Source organism: Mustela nivalis (assembly GCF_964662115.1).
Source record: "Mustela nivalis genome assembly, chromosome: 8".
NCBI lineage: Eukaryota > Metazoa > Chordata > Mammalia > Carnivora > Mustelidae > Mustela > Mustela nivalis.
This window is the reverse complement of record NC_139027.1, coordinates 102951956-102970435: the sequence shown is the minus strand read 5'-3', so window position 1 is coordinate 102970435 and position 18480 is coordinate 102951956. Positions and strand designations below refer to the sequence as shown.

Below are 18480 nucleotides of genomic sequence, written 5' to 3'. Positions count from 1 at the left end.
GCCCAGGGTGAAGTATTTAGGGCAATCAAGATATGATAACTCCAACTCTTTTTTTTAAAAAAAATCATATGCATTATATAAATAGAGAAAAAATTGATAAAGCAATGGAGATAACATTTAAACAAGTGGTGAGTCTGTGAAAACAGTGTTCAGGCGTTCTGTGTTCTATGCTTGCAACATTTCTATCAACTTGAAATTAGAACGAAATTAGAACTCTGTGAACAAACTAACAAAAGGGCTATCTGATGAACTTTCTGTAAAGCCTTGCCTCCAAAACAAAAATTTTCAGTCACTTGTGCTAGTTCAAGATTTATTTTCATGTGTGCATAATGCATTCACTATAACATAAATATAATTTAGGACTGTGCAATAATCCATGGATGATAACTGCAGAAAGAAAAAGAAAATCTTGCTTTCTCTGCTCAACATCTGAGCACTGGCAGTCAAGATAGAGCATCCAGAGTGAAGAAAAGAACTGCTCCTCGTGGAGTAATACTGGGTGCTTCTTTTTAAATTCAATCTAGTCCCCCCAAATCAGCAAGACTGAATCAAAGAATCCATACTTAATAGAGAGTGAGAGTCCTTCTACGAAGTAACTTCTGTGAGTCCTCAAACTGATCTCTGAACGGTATCTACAGATACAGACATGGACACAGACACATATAGATGATGTAGGTGTAGACCAACATAATACAGATGCAGACGGAGATAGAAACGCACATGTACCTGACACAAGTGTGCATGACAATGACATCGGCGCAGGTATAAGGGTGCCCATACCTGAAGATGATGTAGATCTAGATGACGTAGATGCAGATGAAGAATAGGGGTAGGTATCGGCGACAAAGATGTAGACGGCATTAGATGTAGGTGTACGTGGTATAGAAGTAGATGATGTAGATGTAGTTGTAGATGATGTAGATAATGCAGAGGTAGGTGTGGATGAGGTAGACGTAGAAGGTGTAGATATAGATGGTGTAGATGCAGATCATGTAGATGTAGGTGTGGGTGGGATAGACGTAGGTAAGGTAGGGATGGGTGTAGGGATGGGTGTATGTGTAGATGTTATACGTGTAGACACAGATGATGTTGGCATAGGTGTAGATGCTAAAGAGGTAGTTGATGTAGATAATGTAGCTTTCAGTGTAGATGTACGTGTTCCCATGGATGATACGGATGTAGATGCAGATGTAAGTGCAGGCATCAGTATATACAGACATGTAGAGCGATGATGAAGACTGTAGGTGTAGGTGATAGAGACATAGAGAGAGAGATTGAGAGAGGGCTAGGGAATTCAGGATAGGGACAGGAAATAGAGGTAGGGGACAGCGAATAGAGATAGGGATGGGGTAGGGTGAGGGATAGGGATTAGAGATGGGGATAGGGATAAGAAATGGGGACAGGGACAGGGAATAGGGATAAGGAATGGGGACAGGGACAGGGGATAGGGATAGAGATGATTTCCTTGCTCTCCTAAAGTTGATGGAGCTCAAGTCACAGCTCCATGATGAACAAGACCACCCAGTGCATCGACAGTCACACTACTGACCCAACCAGCTGATGAAAACGATAGTGGGGCACCTGGGTGGCTTAGTGGGTTGAAGCCTCTGCCTTCAGCTCAGCTCATGATCCCAGAGTCCTGGGATCAAGCCCCAAATCGGGCTCTCTGCTCGGCAGGGATCCTGCTTCCCCCTCTCTCTCTGCCTGCCTCTCTGCCTACTTGTGATCTCTGTCTGTCAGATAAATAAATAAAATCTTTAAAAAAAAAAAAAAAAGAAAGGAAGGAAGGAAGGAAGGAAGGAAGGAAGGAAGGAAGGAAGAAAACAACAATAGTAGCAGCAGTAACACCACCACCACCTCCAAGCTCTTGCTGAGTGGGGCACTGTGCTACGCACCCCACCTGCCTCATCTCATTGAGTACTCCTTGTCATCCTACTGGCTAACATGTCTACATTCCCAGAGGCTTGAGGAGCCAAAAGCAAGCTTCTCTGTGAGGTCTTTTGCGACCACCCTACTAAAAATTTCAAACCCCCCCACCATTGCCCTCTGGCCAGGCCCTCTCTCGGGTCACCAGGTACTCCATGGTGCTTGTCTTCTGTTCCAGAGTCATCCATCAGCTGCCTCCCCAACTAGGATTTTAGCTCCACAAGGCCATGGAGCCTGACCCGTACCCATCACCTGGCACACAGGAAGCAAGTGGCTGGAACAGGGAGAGGGATGCCGTCTCAGAGCGGGGCCCATCTGTGACCTCACCTGTTGCCTTCATTCTCAATGATCCGATGGTACCGCTCCAGCTCGTTCTTCAGCGTCTGCTGGGCGACCACCAGCTGCCGGCAGTCGTAGGAAGACCTCTCCAGGCTCCTCTCAGCCTCCTCAATCTCCTTCCGCAGGGTTTCAATCTGTTCATTATAGAGCTGAATCTCATCATCGTAACACTCGTGGGCATCTTTAATAGCTTGTTCCAGGGCCGCAGTCTGTGGGCAAAGACATAGGCATGAGGAAAGCCCTCCTGCCTCTCCTAAAGACACAGACTTGGCAGGAAGAACCCAGCCTCAGGTACCCCATTTTGTTTGCTTTGCTCCTTTGTTCCTCCTCCAGTTTCACTGTCAGCAATGAATCACTTTGGAATCCTGGAGCCAGAAAGGAACCTGAATGCTAGCCCTGTCTGAAATCTGCCCTTAACGGAGCCCTCACCAAAGACAAGCAGGCTAAGGATGGCAATCCTAGAAAAGAAAAAAGAAAACTGCTGTCCTTGGTATCAGATGTACAATTTGGATAAACTGTATTATTCATATTCTGAGTTAGCATAAATCTGCCAAAAAAACAGAAGCACACATACTGAATAGATAAGATGCTATTTTTACTAAAATAAGGAAGAAGGGGTGTTCTTTGTCCTTATTTAATCACTATGACACTTTACCTTTGTCCTAATTTCTAGTTAGTAGAGTTATATGTGTGGGCAGCTGAAGTGTACAGAGTTACACTATTAACACACTGACACAGGGCAAGTCAAAAATAAGGTAAGAAAATAGAAATATGATAAATGTAGACTTATATTCACTTTAAGAGCTTCTAACAAGAGTCATGGGTGTACTCATTTACAAGCTTAGAATTTGTGTAGTCGTGACGCTTTTGCAATCTCATTTTCCGAGTAGAAAAGAATTCACCATGCATTATCAGTCCTCAAAACAAAATGAAACACACCAAAAAACCACTTCTACCTAGAACGGTGCATCCCAAAATTCAAAGGAGTCATGGGGGCTGGACAGGTATCAAAGTTCAACTTCCTATACGTCTGCTAAAGGCATTTCCTGCACGCGGCTGAATGTGCATATTGAACAGTCTAGAGGATGAGAATTCCTACGACACCTGATTGCCTTGAACAGTGAAGTTTCCTAACTGGTGACACTTGAAAACTTAGCTTACAGTGGTTTCTGGAAATGTGTCTGTTGTATCAGCAAGGAAGGAAGGGGCAGAAGGAAGAAAGGAGAGCAGGAGGGCGGGGAAGGAGGTGGGAAGGAAGGAAGGAAGGGGAAAGAAGGGGTACGCCTACTCCACACTTCGGGAAGTCATCTGCCAGCCCGTGTCATCCCCTTGTCTGATGTCTGTGCCGTCTCACTCACTGTGGGGTCCCAGCAGTAGTGTGACCCCAGTCTCCTGACCAGAGCTACAGAACCGGGGCTGGGTCAGACACAGACCCGCCTATCACATGCTTCCTCTCTGGGGAATTTGGAAAAGGATCTCTGAAATAGCAGTGAGCTGGTGGCAGGTTCACAGAACCCTGGGGCTGCCATCCTGGAGTGGCCATCTTTTGCAACGTGCATGAAGAAGTTAAGAAAAGCAGTTCTTCAGACAGGCAAAGAAAGGAAGCCAAAGGGCAAAGACAGAGATGAGAGAGTTTGTGGGAGAGAAGGGAGACAGAAGGTGAGCAGCTACCCCAGATCTAAGTTCCTGGTTCCTGCCCGGAACCCTGCTCTCAAATTTCATAAACTGTATTTTATATCCTGCTTCTCTGGAGGGGACAAGGAATAGAGTGGAGAAACCTGGCAGACACCACCTTAACCAAGTGACCCCAGTTACATGCCCACAAGATGTTCCCCTGATGAGAAGCGCCGAGAAGGACACTCACTTCTATGGGTTCCAGCCAGGAACGCACAGCCTCAGCCTAATCCTGAAAAAAATATCTGGGAGCCCAAAAGGAGGTTCATTCCACAAAATAACTGGCCATCAGGTCATAAAAGACAAAGAAAGGCAGGAGCTATATCCCAAATTGGGGTAGACTAAGGAGTCACAACACATAAATGCGAGCAGTATCCACAGAAAAAAAAATGTCGATGGGGTAATTGGTGAAATTGTTGCCAAGTCTATTACAAGGATGGTATCATCGCTAATTTCCTGGTTTCAGGTTATTAATTAAGGAGCTACCATTTGGGGAATCTGGGTGAAGATATGTAGGCAACCCATGGGCTATCTCTGCAGCTTTTGAGAAGTCTAAAATTTTTTTCAAAATAAAATTAAAGCATTCTGTTTCCTGCTTAAGCTTGCTTGATCGGGTTTCTGTTCCTCCGAATAAATGAGCATATTAAATTCACAGTTACCTGTCATGTCAAATACCAAGGTCTCCCACTAATTCCCGGTCCGGCTCTGTGTTCCGACTTCATTTATAGTGTTCAAACACTATAGGGAACGCTTCCAAGAAATAAGCACTTTAAAAGACCCCTTCAAGGCTAGAGGCTCAGAGACAAGAAGCCATCCAGGAATGGAAGAAACCCAAGGTCACACATTCCTTTTCTACGGTGCAGCCCTGAGAACAAACCTGGGGGACCCTGGCCGCCCTGGGGGCCCTGTTGCACAGGCCAGACCGCCCAGGGTCCCCTGGGGCAGCAGGGAGGGCTGCCTTTGATCAAAGCTTACCTTTCTCCAGGGACAGGAAAGAGCCTGTGCCCACAGCACACAGACTTTAAAAGTATGCATTTTCCACAAACAAATATCAAGGGGGGGGGGGGGGGGGAAGAGACACAGAATGGATCAGAGAGACTTAAAAGACACAGAAACCAGTTACAACCTGTGGACCTTATTTGCATCCCAATCCAAACAAAGGCTAAAGAATGAAACTGTGGGAAAGAATCTCCACTGGCTGATTCTGTATAATCTGGAAAAGATCAAACCAAACAGATGGAGACCAATTCAGTGGTTGCCTGGGAGTTTGGGGAGAGGTGGGGGACGGGGCTGGCCAGGACGGCAGCTCCTGGGGGAGGGGACTATCCTGTATTTTGATTGTGGGGATGGGTAGAGCGCTGCGTGCCTTTGTCAAACAGATAGAACATGTACGGAAAAGGGTGACAAGGGCTGTTTGCAGACAGCACTTCAGTTAGTGATGAGTTGATCGGAGATCAGATCCCTGATTTAGTGATGCTAAAGAATTATCGTTAATTATTACAGGTGGGTTCACGGACTCATATTCTATAGAAGGAGCTCTCATCTGTTCAAACACGGCTGGATCAGACGATTGGGTGTCGGATTGTTTCAGAATTACCCAGGGGTGTGTAGGGGTGTAGGCGATGTAAGAGAGACCATGTGTTTCAGGGCATGGGGACCAGGGGCTCATGAGACTGTTCTCTCACTTGTATATACTTTTGAAGCGTTCCAGAATAGAGCGAAAACAAGAAAAGATTATGTGTACAGCGAGTCTATGGCCCACTTTGGGTCTGGGTTCCCCAGCCCCAGGTGGGAATAATGGTTTGTGCAGGCACGTTCTCACCCGCAGCAACTCCCCTGCTGCAGGACCACCTCCCGGGGGACGGGGCGATTATGACTTCTGCTTTACAGAACAGACTCTTAGGCAATCAATACAGGATTCAGAGCCACCTTGGCAGGGTCTGAGACGCTTCCTGAAACTATGGACCCTCCTGCGTCAGCCACCTCCCAGCTGCAGGAGAACAGGACACACACGCACATACACAAAACACACACGTTCTCTCCCCCGCACCCTCCGCCTTTGGAAGACCCCCCACCCCCCTGCCAACTTCCACAGAGCAACAGGCAAGCATCACCAGCATGTTCTCACTGGAGACCTAAGGGAATCGGGGTAACCCCCCACGCAGACTTCTTCCTCCCTGGCCACATCCACCATCCACTTGACAAACTTTTAAAGGTAAGTAGGATAGCAACGCATTGTCATAAACTGGGAAATTAGAAACTAGAAACTTCTAACCTTCCAGGGCAAGTGTGATTGTTTTCTGTAACTCACGAGCTGGTGGTTTGCTGGTGGGAGTGGCTGGGTGGTTGGCTGGTGACTGTCCTCTGGTGGAATCTGCGGAGGAACACCTGACCTGAGACAAGGCGCTAGGGACGACTGAAAGGTGTCTTCCAATCTCTGACGAGCAGTGGTGCTCTGCCTGATTCTGCTTGTGTCCACCAAGAATCCAGTCTCCAGCGAAGGGCTGACTGAGTTTATAAAACTGGATCTACATCTACGTCACTGTGGTTTTTACAGATCAATAATTTAAACTCTTCATCACAGGACACTTGGGTGGCTCAATCAAGTAAGCATGTGCCTTTAGCTCAGGTCATGATCCCAGGGTCCTGGGATTGAGCCCCGCATCGGGCTCTTTACTCAGCAAGGAGCCTGCTTCTCCCTCTCCCTCTGCTGCTCCCCCGCTTGACTCTCTCTCTAACAAGTAAATAAAAATCTTAAAAATGAAATAAAATAAGTAAATAAAATCTTAAAAATAAAATAAAATATTCATCAAAAGGAGGGATATTCAAGAAAAATATTAAGAGCCCCACTTTCACCAGTGTAAAGGAGGCCGAAGAGAGGTCTCAGCCACGAGCAATGTTGGCACCAGCGTGGCTGCCTGGGAATGAGACGCGACTCCTCCTAGGACCCCGCAGGCCAGTGTGGGAGGTGGCTCACTCAGAGACATGCCCAGGGCAACACCAAGCACAGGGAGGCCCTCAGGTGCTGGAGGATGTCAGAGAAGGCCAGTCCCGGGTACCGAAGAAGAGAAAGTTCTTCTGGAAAGAGGAGAAATGGTCAGCAAAGGAGCAGATGCCAGAAACAACAGGAGAGTCAGGAGAGGAAAAGGAGAGAGAGTAGCCCCCACACGATTCCAGGTTTGCTGGAGGGGAGCAGCCACACGGACACCGGAGAGAGAGGCCGGTGGAAGGGCTGGGCTGCGCTGCAACCTGACCTTCACCTTGAGAGCAAGGGTGACTGTTGTGTTTCTCCTTGGGCCGTTTACAGCCTGTGAGCAGCTGCAGGCAAGAGCCACACCATGCCTTGCTCGGTATTCCCTGAACCTCAGCTGGAGCTTAGTGGTCAAGATTGAATGAAGGAGACCCAATAGGGACCCAGGACAGTGCCTGGCAATGAGCCCCCACCCGGAGCGGTGACCTCCTGCTTCAGTCCTCTTAGGCCCCCCGAGGCCTTTGGGTCAATCCTTTTTTTTTTTTTTTTTTTTTTTTAAATTTTATTTATTTATTTGAAAGACAGAGATCACAAGTAGGCAGAGAGGCAGGCAGAGAGAGAGAGAGAGGGAAGCAGGCTTCCTGCAGAGCAGGGAGCCCGATGCGGGGCTCGATCCCAGGACCCTGAGATCATGACCCGAGCCAAAGGCAGCAGCCCAAACCACTGAGCCACCCAGGCGCCCCGTGGGTCAATCCTTTTTTAAGCAGGAAACGGGTTCCTTTTTCTCCACATCCTCACCAACATGTTGTTGTATCCTGTGTTTTTGATTTTTGCCATTCTGACAGGTGTGAGGGGATACCTCACTGTGGGTTTGATTTACACCTCCCTGATGTTGTGCTCAACATCATCTGTTGGTCTACAAAAAAGAGACCTACCCCAGTGTTCAGACAGTCTTCATCTGTCAGTCACCTGTATGTCTTCTTTGGAAAAATCTCTTCTCAGGTCCTCTTCCCACTTTTTAATTGGATTAGTTGTTTTTTGGTGTTGAGTTGTTTCAGTCCTTTATCTATTCTGGATATTAACCCATCATCAGATACAACATTTACAACTATCTTCTCCCATTCAGTAGGTGAATGAATAAAAATGAATGGAATATTACTCAGTCATTAAAAAAAATGAAATCTTGCCATTTGCAACAACAGGGATAGAGCTAGAGGGCATAATGTTAAATGAAATAAGCCAGTCAGAGAAAGACAAATACGGTATGATCTCCCTCATATGTGGAATTTAAGAAACAAAACAAATTATTAGACAAATTAAAAGAACAGACAGAGAAAACAGACTCTTAACTACAGAGAACAAACTGATGGTTATCAGAGGGAAGGTAGGGGGGATTGGTCAAACAGAGGGGATTCAGAGTACACTTGTCTTGATGAGCACTGATGCATAGAAGTGTTGCACCAGGGGCACCTGGGTGGCTCAGTGGGTTAAAGCCTCTGCCTTTGGCTCAGGTCATGATCCCAGGGTCTTGGGATTGAGTCCCACCTCGGACTCTCTGCTCAGAGGGGAGACAGCTTCCTCCTCTCTCTCTCTCTCTGCCCGCATCTCTGCCTACTGTGATCCCTGTATGTCAAATAAATAAATAAAATCTTTAAAAAAAAGGAAGTGTTGCACCATTACACTGTACTCATGAAGTTAACATATGCTGTATATTAATTTTACTTCAATTTCAGTAAGAGGGAAAATTTAATTCTAAAAAAAGGAAATGGAAGAAATCAAGTGTCCTTTACCAAAATCTACCACTAGATGGGGCTAGGCAACTTTAATGAGAAATGATAACTGGGGGAGGTTCACTCCTTCCAAGTAATAACGTGACCTTTTTCACTTTTCCTGTCTCAGAAACTCTCAGTCAATGCGATTAGGGAGTCAGAAGCGCCTGTCCCTTTTCTTCCACCTCTAAGAAGTGCCATCCCAGTGGTGTCAGGTATGGGCTATGTCTAGCTTCAAAGAAGGGGCTGCCAGCTCTAAGGGAGGGTGCTATTCCTTCCATCCTGTGGACTGGAGTTCTCAAACTTGACTCTGTACAACCACCCGGAGGGATTGTTACAACAGAGATTGCTGGGCCCCACCCCAAAGTTCCTGACTCAGTAGGTCTGGGATGGGCTTTTGAGTGTGCATTCTGATGTTCCTCGTTTAGGGACCTCACCCTGAGGACCATGCTATGGAGGGTTCTGGAAGCATCAGATCCTCTAAACAGAGACAGAACCAAATGCTATGGTTCTGCCAGGTGGGAGCCTTCAAGCTACAAGGAGTTCTCCCTCACCCCCTCCCTCGTCCCCAGGCATAGCACTGGCCCTGCTGAGGGGCTAAGCCACCAAATCTCCCTCGGAGCCTTCAGCCTGGCTCCATTGGGAAGCCTCTAAAACCTTTAAAATCAGCAAAAAAGCCATCCATGAGCATTTCTTGAATAGGCTATGGAAGGCCCAAGCCAGGGACTCAGGTGGACCAGATGTAAAACCTTCTGACCCAATCCGGGGCCCAGCCTATACTGGTGTTCTCAAAGTGTGGTTCCTGGATCAAAATACCATCACCTGGAAACTCAGAATTGCTCATTCTTGGGTGCCTGGGTGGCTCAGTGGGTTAAGCCGCTGCCTTAGGCTCAAGTCATGATCTCAGGGTCCTGGGATCGAGTCCCACATCGGGCTCTCTGCTCAGCAGGGAGCCTGCTTCCTCCTCTCTCTCTCTCTGCCTGCCTCTCTGCCTACTTGTGATCTCTGTCAAATAAATAAATAAAATCTTAAAAAAAAAAAAAAAGAAATGCACATTCTTGGGCCAAACCCCAGAATTACCGAGTCAGAAACTCTTGGGTGGGCCCAGCCATACCTGTGTTTTAATAAGACCCAATTAGACAGACTTTTGGTCCCCATGACCTTTGCCCCTTGGCTTTATGCCCGTGAAGATGTTATGTTACACAGCAAAAGGAACTCTGCAGATTAAGGTTCTTAATCAGTTGACCTTAAAAAAATAGGGAGACTATTACAGATCATTCCTGATCATATGAGCCCTTGAAAGGGGGCTCTCATAAGACAGAGTTTAGATGTCCAAGAAAAATTCCACACACTGTTGCTAGATTTAAGGATGGAGGGGGCTGTGTGCCAAGGGACATGGGAAGCCTCTAGAACAACTCCTGGCTGACAGACAGCAAAGAACTGGGGTCCTCCATACTGCCTGCCCATAGAATTGAATCCTGCCAGCAACATGAATGAGACTGGAAGATTCACCACCGAGAACCTCCAGAGAAGAAGGCTGGCCTTTATATCACCCTTGTGAGACCCAGAGCAGAAAAACCAACCAAGCCTGCCCAGACTTCCAACCCCATGGAAATGTGGGATAAAGCATTGCTGTTTCAAGCCCTTGCATCTGTATTCATTAGATTAATAAATTCATTAGAGCAGTGAGAGAAAACTAATACAACTTGTGTTTCTTCAGACCCACCACTAGATTTCTTTACTATAAGCACATAAATTATGATATAGAAAATGACTACTATCTCAACAGAATTGGTTTCTTTTTAATTATACATACTTTATTTTTATTCTATGCCCTTAACATTTCTCTGAGAAGCGGTCCATGGGCTTTACCAGGTGGCAAGGCGGGGGTCAGAGAAGACCCCCGATTTAGAAAGACAACAACAGGGCAAGACCAGTAAGTCTTGGCAGTAACCATGGGTGGGGACAGGCAGCCAAGCAGACAGACTGATTTCATAGTCTCAGCAATTATGTTAATCTGTGAAGCAAGGTCTTTCTTTTACATCTAACAAGCACATATATGTACATAGAGACAGGCACCTTCTTGCCCTGGAATTGGAACTTACCACGTCAGGCTGGGCTCTTGCATTTTCTCAGTGCAGCCACGCGAAGAGCCATAATTTACATCACAAATCATAGACATCACACAAATGTGTGTGTGTGTGTGCGCGCATTTGAATAAATATAGATATTTCAATATGCGAACGTATATATTTAAAATGCAGGTTTCAGGGCGCCTGGGTGGTTCAGTGGGTTAGAGTCTCTGCCTTCAGCTCAGGTCATGATCCCAGGGTCCTGGGATCGAGCCCCACATCGGGTTTTCTGCTCTGCGGGGAGCCTGCTTCCTCCTCTCTCTCTCTCTGCCTGCCTCTCCGCCTACTTGTGATCTCTGTCTGTCAAATAAATAAATAAATAAATCTTTAAAAAAAAGAAAAAAAAGAACTGACAACACTAGACTAAGCTAGAAAAAGAAATAACCAAGTGCATAGTTAGTAATGGTGGGATCTGTTTGGTGAAACCTGCATTTTAATATATATTTTTTTATCTTGCTTTTTTTTTATCTTGTTTTTTTTTTAATCCATCCTATCACCCAATGTCTTTTTTTTTTAAGATTTTATTTATTTATTTGACAGACAGAGATCACAAGTAGACGGAGAGGCAGGCAGAGAGAGAGGAAAGCAGGCTCCCTGCTGAGCAGAAAGCCCGATGCGGGCCTCGATCCCAGGACCCTGAGATCATGACCTGAGCCGAAGGCAGCAGCTTAACCCACTGAGCCACCCAGGCGCCCCCATCTTTTATTTTTAAGAACAAGGTTAAACTGGGCAAAACAAATCACCTTATAGAAGCCTTGCTGGGGGAGGAGTGGCATGAGGGGAACCTCTGAGACTCCTGGAATTGGCATGACCCATTATCCCTGCTTGCCCAGGACTCTGCAGTCTGGGCATGACGGTCCTTCTTCCCGGGACACCCTCGGCCAAAGCAGGACAGCTGGTCACGCTCCTCAGAAGGGCCAGTTTCTGGCTCAGAGCACTGGACACACGGGTGTGTTGAGTTTCTGAGAATCCCCCGCCCACCCCTGTGGGATACTTACACGCTTTTCTGCACATACAGACCCGGAAATACAGTGTGTTGTAAAACCTGATTCACGTGTGTGGCGTGACTGCCCAATGGCGAGCAGCCGACACGAGGGTGAGGAGCCATACCTGGGCCTGCAGCTCCGTTCTCTGGGCCTGTAGGAGGGACACCACCTCCCGGCCCTCCTCCAGCTGACTCTGCAGGACGGCGGCCTCCCGTTCCGTCAGGAGCTTCTCCTGCACAAAAAGGCCAGACTCAGCATTCACAGACGCCTGATGTGTGAGGAAATCCAAAGGGAAAAGGGACACATTCGTGTCTCTTTGCCCAAACTCACATGCTGAAGCCCTGTCCCTCAGTGGGATGGTATTAGGAGCTGGGGCCCTAGATGAGGTCCCGAGGATGGGGCACTCATGGTGGGGTTGTGTCCTTACAGATAAGGAGGCTCGCTCTCTCTCTCTCCCCCCAAGATGCACCAAGGAAAGGCCACATGAGGACATAGCAAGAGGGCGGCTATCTACAAACCAGGAAGCAGCCCTCATCAAAAGCTGAATCTGCGGGGCGCCTGGGTGGCTCAGTGGGTTGAGCCACTGCCTTCGGCTCGGGTCGTGATCTCAGGGTCCTGGGATCAAGGCCTGCATCGGGCTCTCTGCTCAGCAGGGGGCCTGCTTCCCTTCCTCTCTCTCTGCCTGCCTCTCTGCCTACTTGTGATCTCTCTCTGTCAAATAAATAAATAACATCTTTAAAAAAAAAATACTAAAAAAAAAAAGAGCTGAATCTGCCAGCAGCCTATCTTGGACTTTCAGCCTCCAGCACTGGGAGAAACAACGGTCTGGTTGTGCGGCCCCATCTGTGCTGTTTGTCACAGCAGCCCAAGCTGACTCAGACAGGCCCGTCCATGGCGGCCACCCTGAATTCATGCCTTTGCATTGTCTTCAGAGCCTGAGCCGTAAATGCTAGGAGGGTAACTCACAGGACACCCACAATTTAGACCTGGCTGTGCCATAAACAGGCCAAGAGCCTCGGGATAAGTCACTTTCTCCTTCTGTAAAAAGAGAAAGCTGGGAATGCCGACACTCCTCGGCCTCTGTGGTCTGTCCATGCAGATGGCACGATCAGTCTGGGCTGTCAGCCATGCCAAGGCCACAGCTGCACCAGGCAGAGGCCGTCGGGCTGCAAGGGACTACAGGGAAGTGGGGGCCCCGGGGAGGCTGCTGTCCCGCCCTGGCCACATCCAAGGAGCAACATGGGAGAAGATCCATCCTCAACCTCTCCGCACCACTGAGCTGAGCGGGCGCCATTTCGCCAAGCGGCCCCTCCACAATCTGTTCAAAAACAACCAAATCCCTTGGCAAAAAAGCCTGACTCTGCTCAAGAGGAGTGCCTTCTGACACAGAGCATGCTGCCTCACCTCCGGGCACAAATCAAACTCCAAGCATGAGCCTGGGGCTCCCCTCTTCAAAGCCACATGGGAAAGGCAGCACCCCCCACACACACACACCGTTTTCCCTCACTTTGCAAAGTGGCTGGAGCAACAGCAGAGACACAGAGACAGCTACAGCAAGACAGACAGACAGACATGCACTGAGGGAGCAAGTGTGGGCCTGGAACCACTGTCCAATCCTCTAGGGGGAAAGTGGAATCTGAGATATAAATGCAGAAGGCCCTCCTAGGCCCTGCGTGGTTACTAAGTCCCTACTGATGCTCTCTACTTATAAACTTATAAAGTGAGCCCCCTGCCCAACATCCAAAGATGTCACTCCAGGACCCTGGGGGAATGAGAGAGGAACAAGACCGCCCTGTATTCGAGCACCCACAAGTATCACCAAACTTCACCTCCCCCATAACACAAGTGACGCTGCTGGATCGCCGAGTACGGACTCTCAGGTTGCAGACTCTGGGGATGCTCAGTCATAGGACCAGCCCTCTCCTGAAGGCACCCCACCCAGACCAGGGCCCTGCTTAGCAGATCCCTCCCCCTAGACCTCCTAGCACGGCCTCGATCCTCTCACGCTACCCTCCTCCACGGAGACACCCTGCAGGTCTCCATTGGGCACCCTCTCCCTGTTGCAATGAATAATACACCCAGCTTTATTTGACCAAAGATGGTCCCCGGCAGCCTCTGGCTAGAGGGCGCAGACATGGTGCTTTACTGACACCTTAACCGAGTAACCTGTCTTCCTAGAACACTAATTAAATCCTCATTTTGCAAAGCTGACTCACACATTTTCTGGGTAGGAGTCAACAAAACAAACCTGAAAGGGACCATCTATCTCATATATAGAATTTTTAAGCGAAGATTAATAAAGAATGTGATGCTTTTCTGAATCTCTGGTTCTCCCAGGAGGGTCTTGTTAAAAGGGCAGATTCTGACTCGGAGGGTCTGGGCTCAGGCCGGAGAGTCTGTATTCCTAACTAGCTCCCAGCTGACGCTAAGATCACGGACGATCACTGATGTTCTCAAACTGAGGCCAGACAGTCTCTATAGTCTTAAAACTCAGAAGAATTTTGTTACAAGGAAACAGATGATAGGATTAAAAAGTGTGCTTTGGAGTAAAACACCTTTGAACCAGAGGGAAAAATGAGGATTGCACAATGAAAATGAGGTCTGGAAAGAAATCTCTGAAAAAGAAAATTAAGCATCAGGAAAAGCTATTTTAGGTTTTTGTGGAAACCTCAGTTACACCAATTATGGGGAACAGGTCCCTGAAATGGTCATTGGCAGGCAATTTGGACAAGACTGTCCCCAAGAAGGGGCGCCTGGGTGGCTCAGTGGGTTAAGCCACTGCCTTCGGCTCAGGTCATGATCTCAGGGTCCTGGGATCGAGTCCCGCATCGGGCTCTCTGCTCCACAGGGAGCCTGCTTCCTCCTCTCTCTCTCTGCCTGCCTCTCTGCCTACTTGTGGTCTCTCTCTGTCAAATAAAAAAATAAAATCTTTAAAAAAAAAAAAAAAAGACTGTCCCCAAGAACAAACAACTTTCCTACCTCAGAGATGTTACTTGGCAGAATTTTAAAATGTCTTCTAGAGGGACCTGGGTGGCTGGGTCGGTTAAGCATCTGACTCTCGTTTTTTGATCAGGTGAGGATTTCTGGATCGTGAGACAGAGTCCCACATCAGGTTCCAAGCCCAGCTCTCTCCCTCTGCCCCTCCTCACTGCCCCTACTCTCAACGTGTGTTCTATCCCTCTCTATAAATAAATAAATCTTTAAAAAAAAAAAATAGTAAAGTATCTTCTACAAGCAAATGCTAGGGTCTCTTCAGCTTTGATATTAAAAAAATTAAGTTAAGGGGCGCCTGGGTGGCTCAGTGGGTTAAGCCTCTGCTTTCGGCTCAGGTCATGGTCTCACGGTCCTGGGATCGGGCCCCACATTGGGCTCTCTGCTCAGTGGGGAGCCTGCTTCCCTTCCTCTCTCTCTCTGCCTGCTTCTCTGCCTACTTGTGATCTCTGTCTGTCAAATAAATAAATAAAATATATTTTTTTAATTAAGTTAAAACAAAAAGCCTTGGGGCACCTGGATGGCTCAGTTGGTAACCATTAACGGTCTGTCTTCGGCTCAGGTTATGATCCCAGGGTCCTGGAATCGAGCCCCACATCAGGCTCTCTGCTTGGCAGGAAGCCTGCTTATCCCTCTCCCTCTGCTTGTGTTCCCTCTCTCTGTGTCTTTCTCTGTCAAATAAATAAATAAAATCTTTTAAAAAAAAAAGCGGGGAGGGGGGGGACTCAAGCAGCCAGCTACCCTGGCCACAGGTCCTGCAGTTTGTCTGCTCTCTGTCCTGGGAGCTTCTAATGAGGGAGTCAAGGCTCCACTTGTCAGGCAGCTAATTAATTGACTTGGTATGTGGTCTAGGCAGACATGTAGGTGAGTCCAAGTGTCACTGGGATTGAGCACCACTGTACTAAGTCATCCTTGCAAAATACCCTTGCAAAATCTTCCAGTTGACCAGTCCACCAAACCTTGTACCAGCCCACCAGAGCCTCTGGAGAAGGACCACCATGACCTTTTTGTTGTAATCTACATTATTGTCCATTGATTTTTACATGTCTCACGTTAGGCATCTCGAAACCCATTAAACCACATTAGGAAAAAACTATGCCAGCAGCTAGAGAGCTAAAGGAAGAAGGAAGGTGGGACATTATATCAGAAATAAGGTTTTTAGGGGCGCCTGGGAGGCTCAGTTGTTAAGCGTCTGCCTTCAGCTCAGGTCATGATCCCAGCATCCTGGATTGAGTCCCGCATCGGGCTCCTTGCTCAGTGGGAAGCCTGCTTCTCCCTCTGCCTGCTGCTCCCTCTGCTTGTGCTTGCTCTCTCGCTCTCTCTCTCTGGCAAATAAATAAATAATAAAATCTTTAAAAAAAAAAAAAAAGGAAAGAAAGAAAGAGAGAAGGTTTTTACATCCAAATCCACATTTTTTAAAAAATCAGTTTCTGTAATCTCTATTTTTCTCCCAGTAGTTTTCATCCCACAAACTCACATAATCATTAACAGAGGCTGACTCTGAAAATACAGCCACGAATTGTGGGGGTTCCCTGTATTCAAAATTTATGGTCAAGTTGATAAGGAGAATCAGAAATTTTTTTTTAATGGGCAAATGATTTGATTAGATAGCACAACAAAGAAGTTACATGGATGGCAGATAAATCCACAAAAAGACATTCCACGTCACTAGTCATCAGGGGACGCCGTTAAAACCACAGTGAGAGGTGCACCCGGGTGGCTCAGTGGGTTAAAGCCTCAGGTCATGATCTCAGGTTCCTGGGATCAAGCCCAGTATCTGACTCTCTGCTTGGCAGGGAGACTGCTTCCCCCTCTCTCTGCCTGCCTCTCTGCCTACTGTGATCTCTATTTGTCAAATAAATAAATAAAATCTTAAAAAAAAAAAAAAACACAGTGAGATATACAACGCCTGTCAGAAAAGCAAAAACAAAACAAAAACCTGACATACCCAGTGCTGGCATGGATGCCAAGCAAAAGAAACTCTCACATTTTCATTGGTGATGCGCAGCAACAATGCAAATAGCTTTGGAAAACAGTCTGACAGTTTCTTATGAACTACACAAGCAAGAACAGCCCATAAACTCAAGAGCAAATGCCTAAGAAAATGGTCAGGGACACCCTTTGTGTCCTCAACTGTCTAGACCTCAGCATTCCCAGTCTGAGGAAAAGAACAGAAGGGTAAACTTCAAATGTGAACCCAGAGAGAGAGCAGGGGCAGTGAACCCAGGGCAGCTCAGCGCCTAGTCTGACTTGATGTCTCACCTGGGTCTCTGTTACCTGGGTCTCTGTTACCTAGGCCCGTGGGGGTGTGAGGGGCCTCACCAGATAGGGTTTCCCTGAAGCCGGGGCTCCAAGTCTTACCTCCCTCATCCCACTTGTAATGGCAGATGCTTGAGGGGTGGTCTGGATGATCTGCTGCAGGATGGTGACATAGGTCTGAATTTCCAGAAGATTCTGTCAGGGGAAGGAAAGTGTTCTCATTAAAACTTGAGCTGCTTGCAATGTCCACAATAGCCAAACTATGGAAAGAGCCTGAATGTCCATCAACAGATGAAAAGATAAAGAAGATGTGGTATATATATATACATACACACACACACACACACACACACACGCACGCACGCACAATGGAATACTATGCAGCGATCAAAAGAATGAAATCTTGCCATTTGCGATGACATGGATGGAACTAGAGGGTATTGTGCTGAGCGAAATAAGTCAATCAGAGAAAGACAATTATCATACGATCTCTCTGATATGAGGAATTTGGGAGGCAGGACAGGGGGTCGTGGGAAAGAGAGGGAAAAATGAAACAAGATGGAACTAGAGAAGGAGACACACCATAAGACACTTAATCTCAGGAAACAAACTGAGGGTTTTTGGCAGGGAGGGAGTTGTAGGGATGGGGTCTCTGGGGGATGGACACCGGAGAGGGTGTGTGCTATGGTGAGTGCTGTGAATTGTGTAAGACTGATGAATCACAGACAGGTAACCCCGAAACAAATAATATATTATATGTTAATTTAAAAGAAAACACACACACAAAAAAAACACAACTGAGCTGCTTGAGATTTTGCCTCCGGGACCAGGTGACCCCAGTGATGAATGCTTTCATGTGTTCACTGTCACAAGCAGGACAGACCGTGACCTGAGGAGTGGACAATTTAATCTTCACAAGAACAAGGGGACAGATGAAGAAACTGACTCTTGGTTTATCTCACCATTTCCCTTCAGTGACATGGATGCTTTGCTGCTGGTCTTCTTAGAGCCCAGGATGGCAGAGCGAGGAGAGGAAAGCAGAGACGGAGAACAAAAAGGTCCCATAGGCTACAAAGGACCATTTCCGATCCCAGAACAGGGCAATGCTTCAAAGGATGATCAGTTGATCCCAGACTAAATCACTTACAAGTTGGATATGGTCTCAAGTAAGTGATTTAAACCTCCTAAGACTCAGGGTTTTGCATGAAAGACAACTAACAGTCTGGAGACGGGGCCTGATCCTCTTTCCCAGCAGAGCACCTATGCCCAGTTCTGGGCATGAGAGCCAACGGCACCACACAGAGAACTGCCTGTGGCCATCTGGTCTGGGAAGCAACACCCCCCAATCCCACCTCGCCCCCAACCCAAAACCAATGACTCCTTGGCACAGGAATACAAAAGGCCAACCCTCTTGCCTCAAGGTGGGACCAAAC

The 18480-nt window shown here is 47.4% G+C and overlaps 1 protein-coding gene across 1 annotated transcript in view; it reads right to left on the bottom strand.

Moving 5' to 3' along the window:
• The window catches only part of BFSP1 (beaded filament structural protein 1), a 39623-nt gene that overhangs the window by 2533 nt on the left and 18610 nt on the right, over positions 1-18480 (bottom strand). The window contains exons 4-6 of the mRNA XM_082743214.1: positions 17150-17242; positions 11922-12029; positions 2254-2474 (exon numbers count right to left, since the gene is read on the bottom strand). Coding sequence (XP_082599340.1) covers positions 2254-2474; positions 11922-12029; positions 17150-17242 — 422 coding nt within the window. The remainder of the gene's footprint in view (positions 1-2253; positions 2475-11921; positions 12030-17149; positions 17243-18480) is intronic.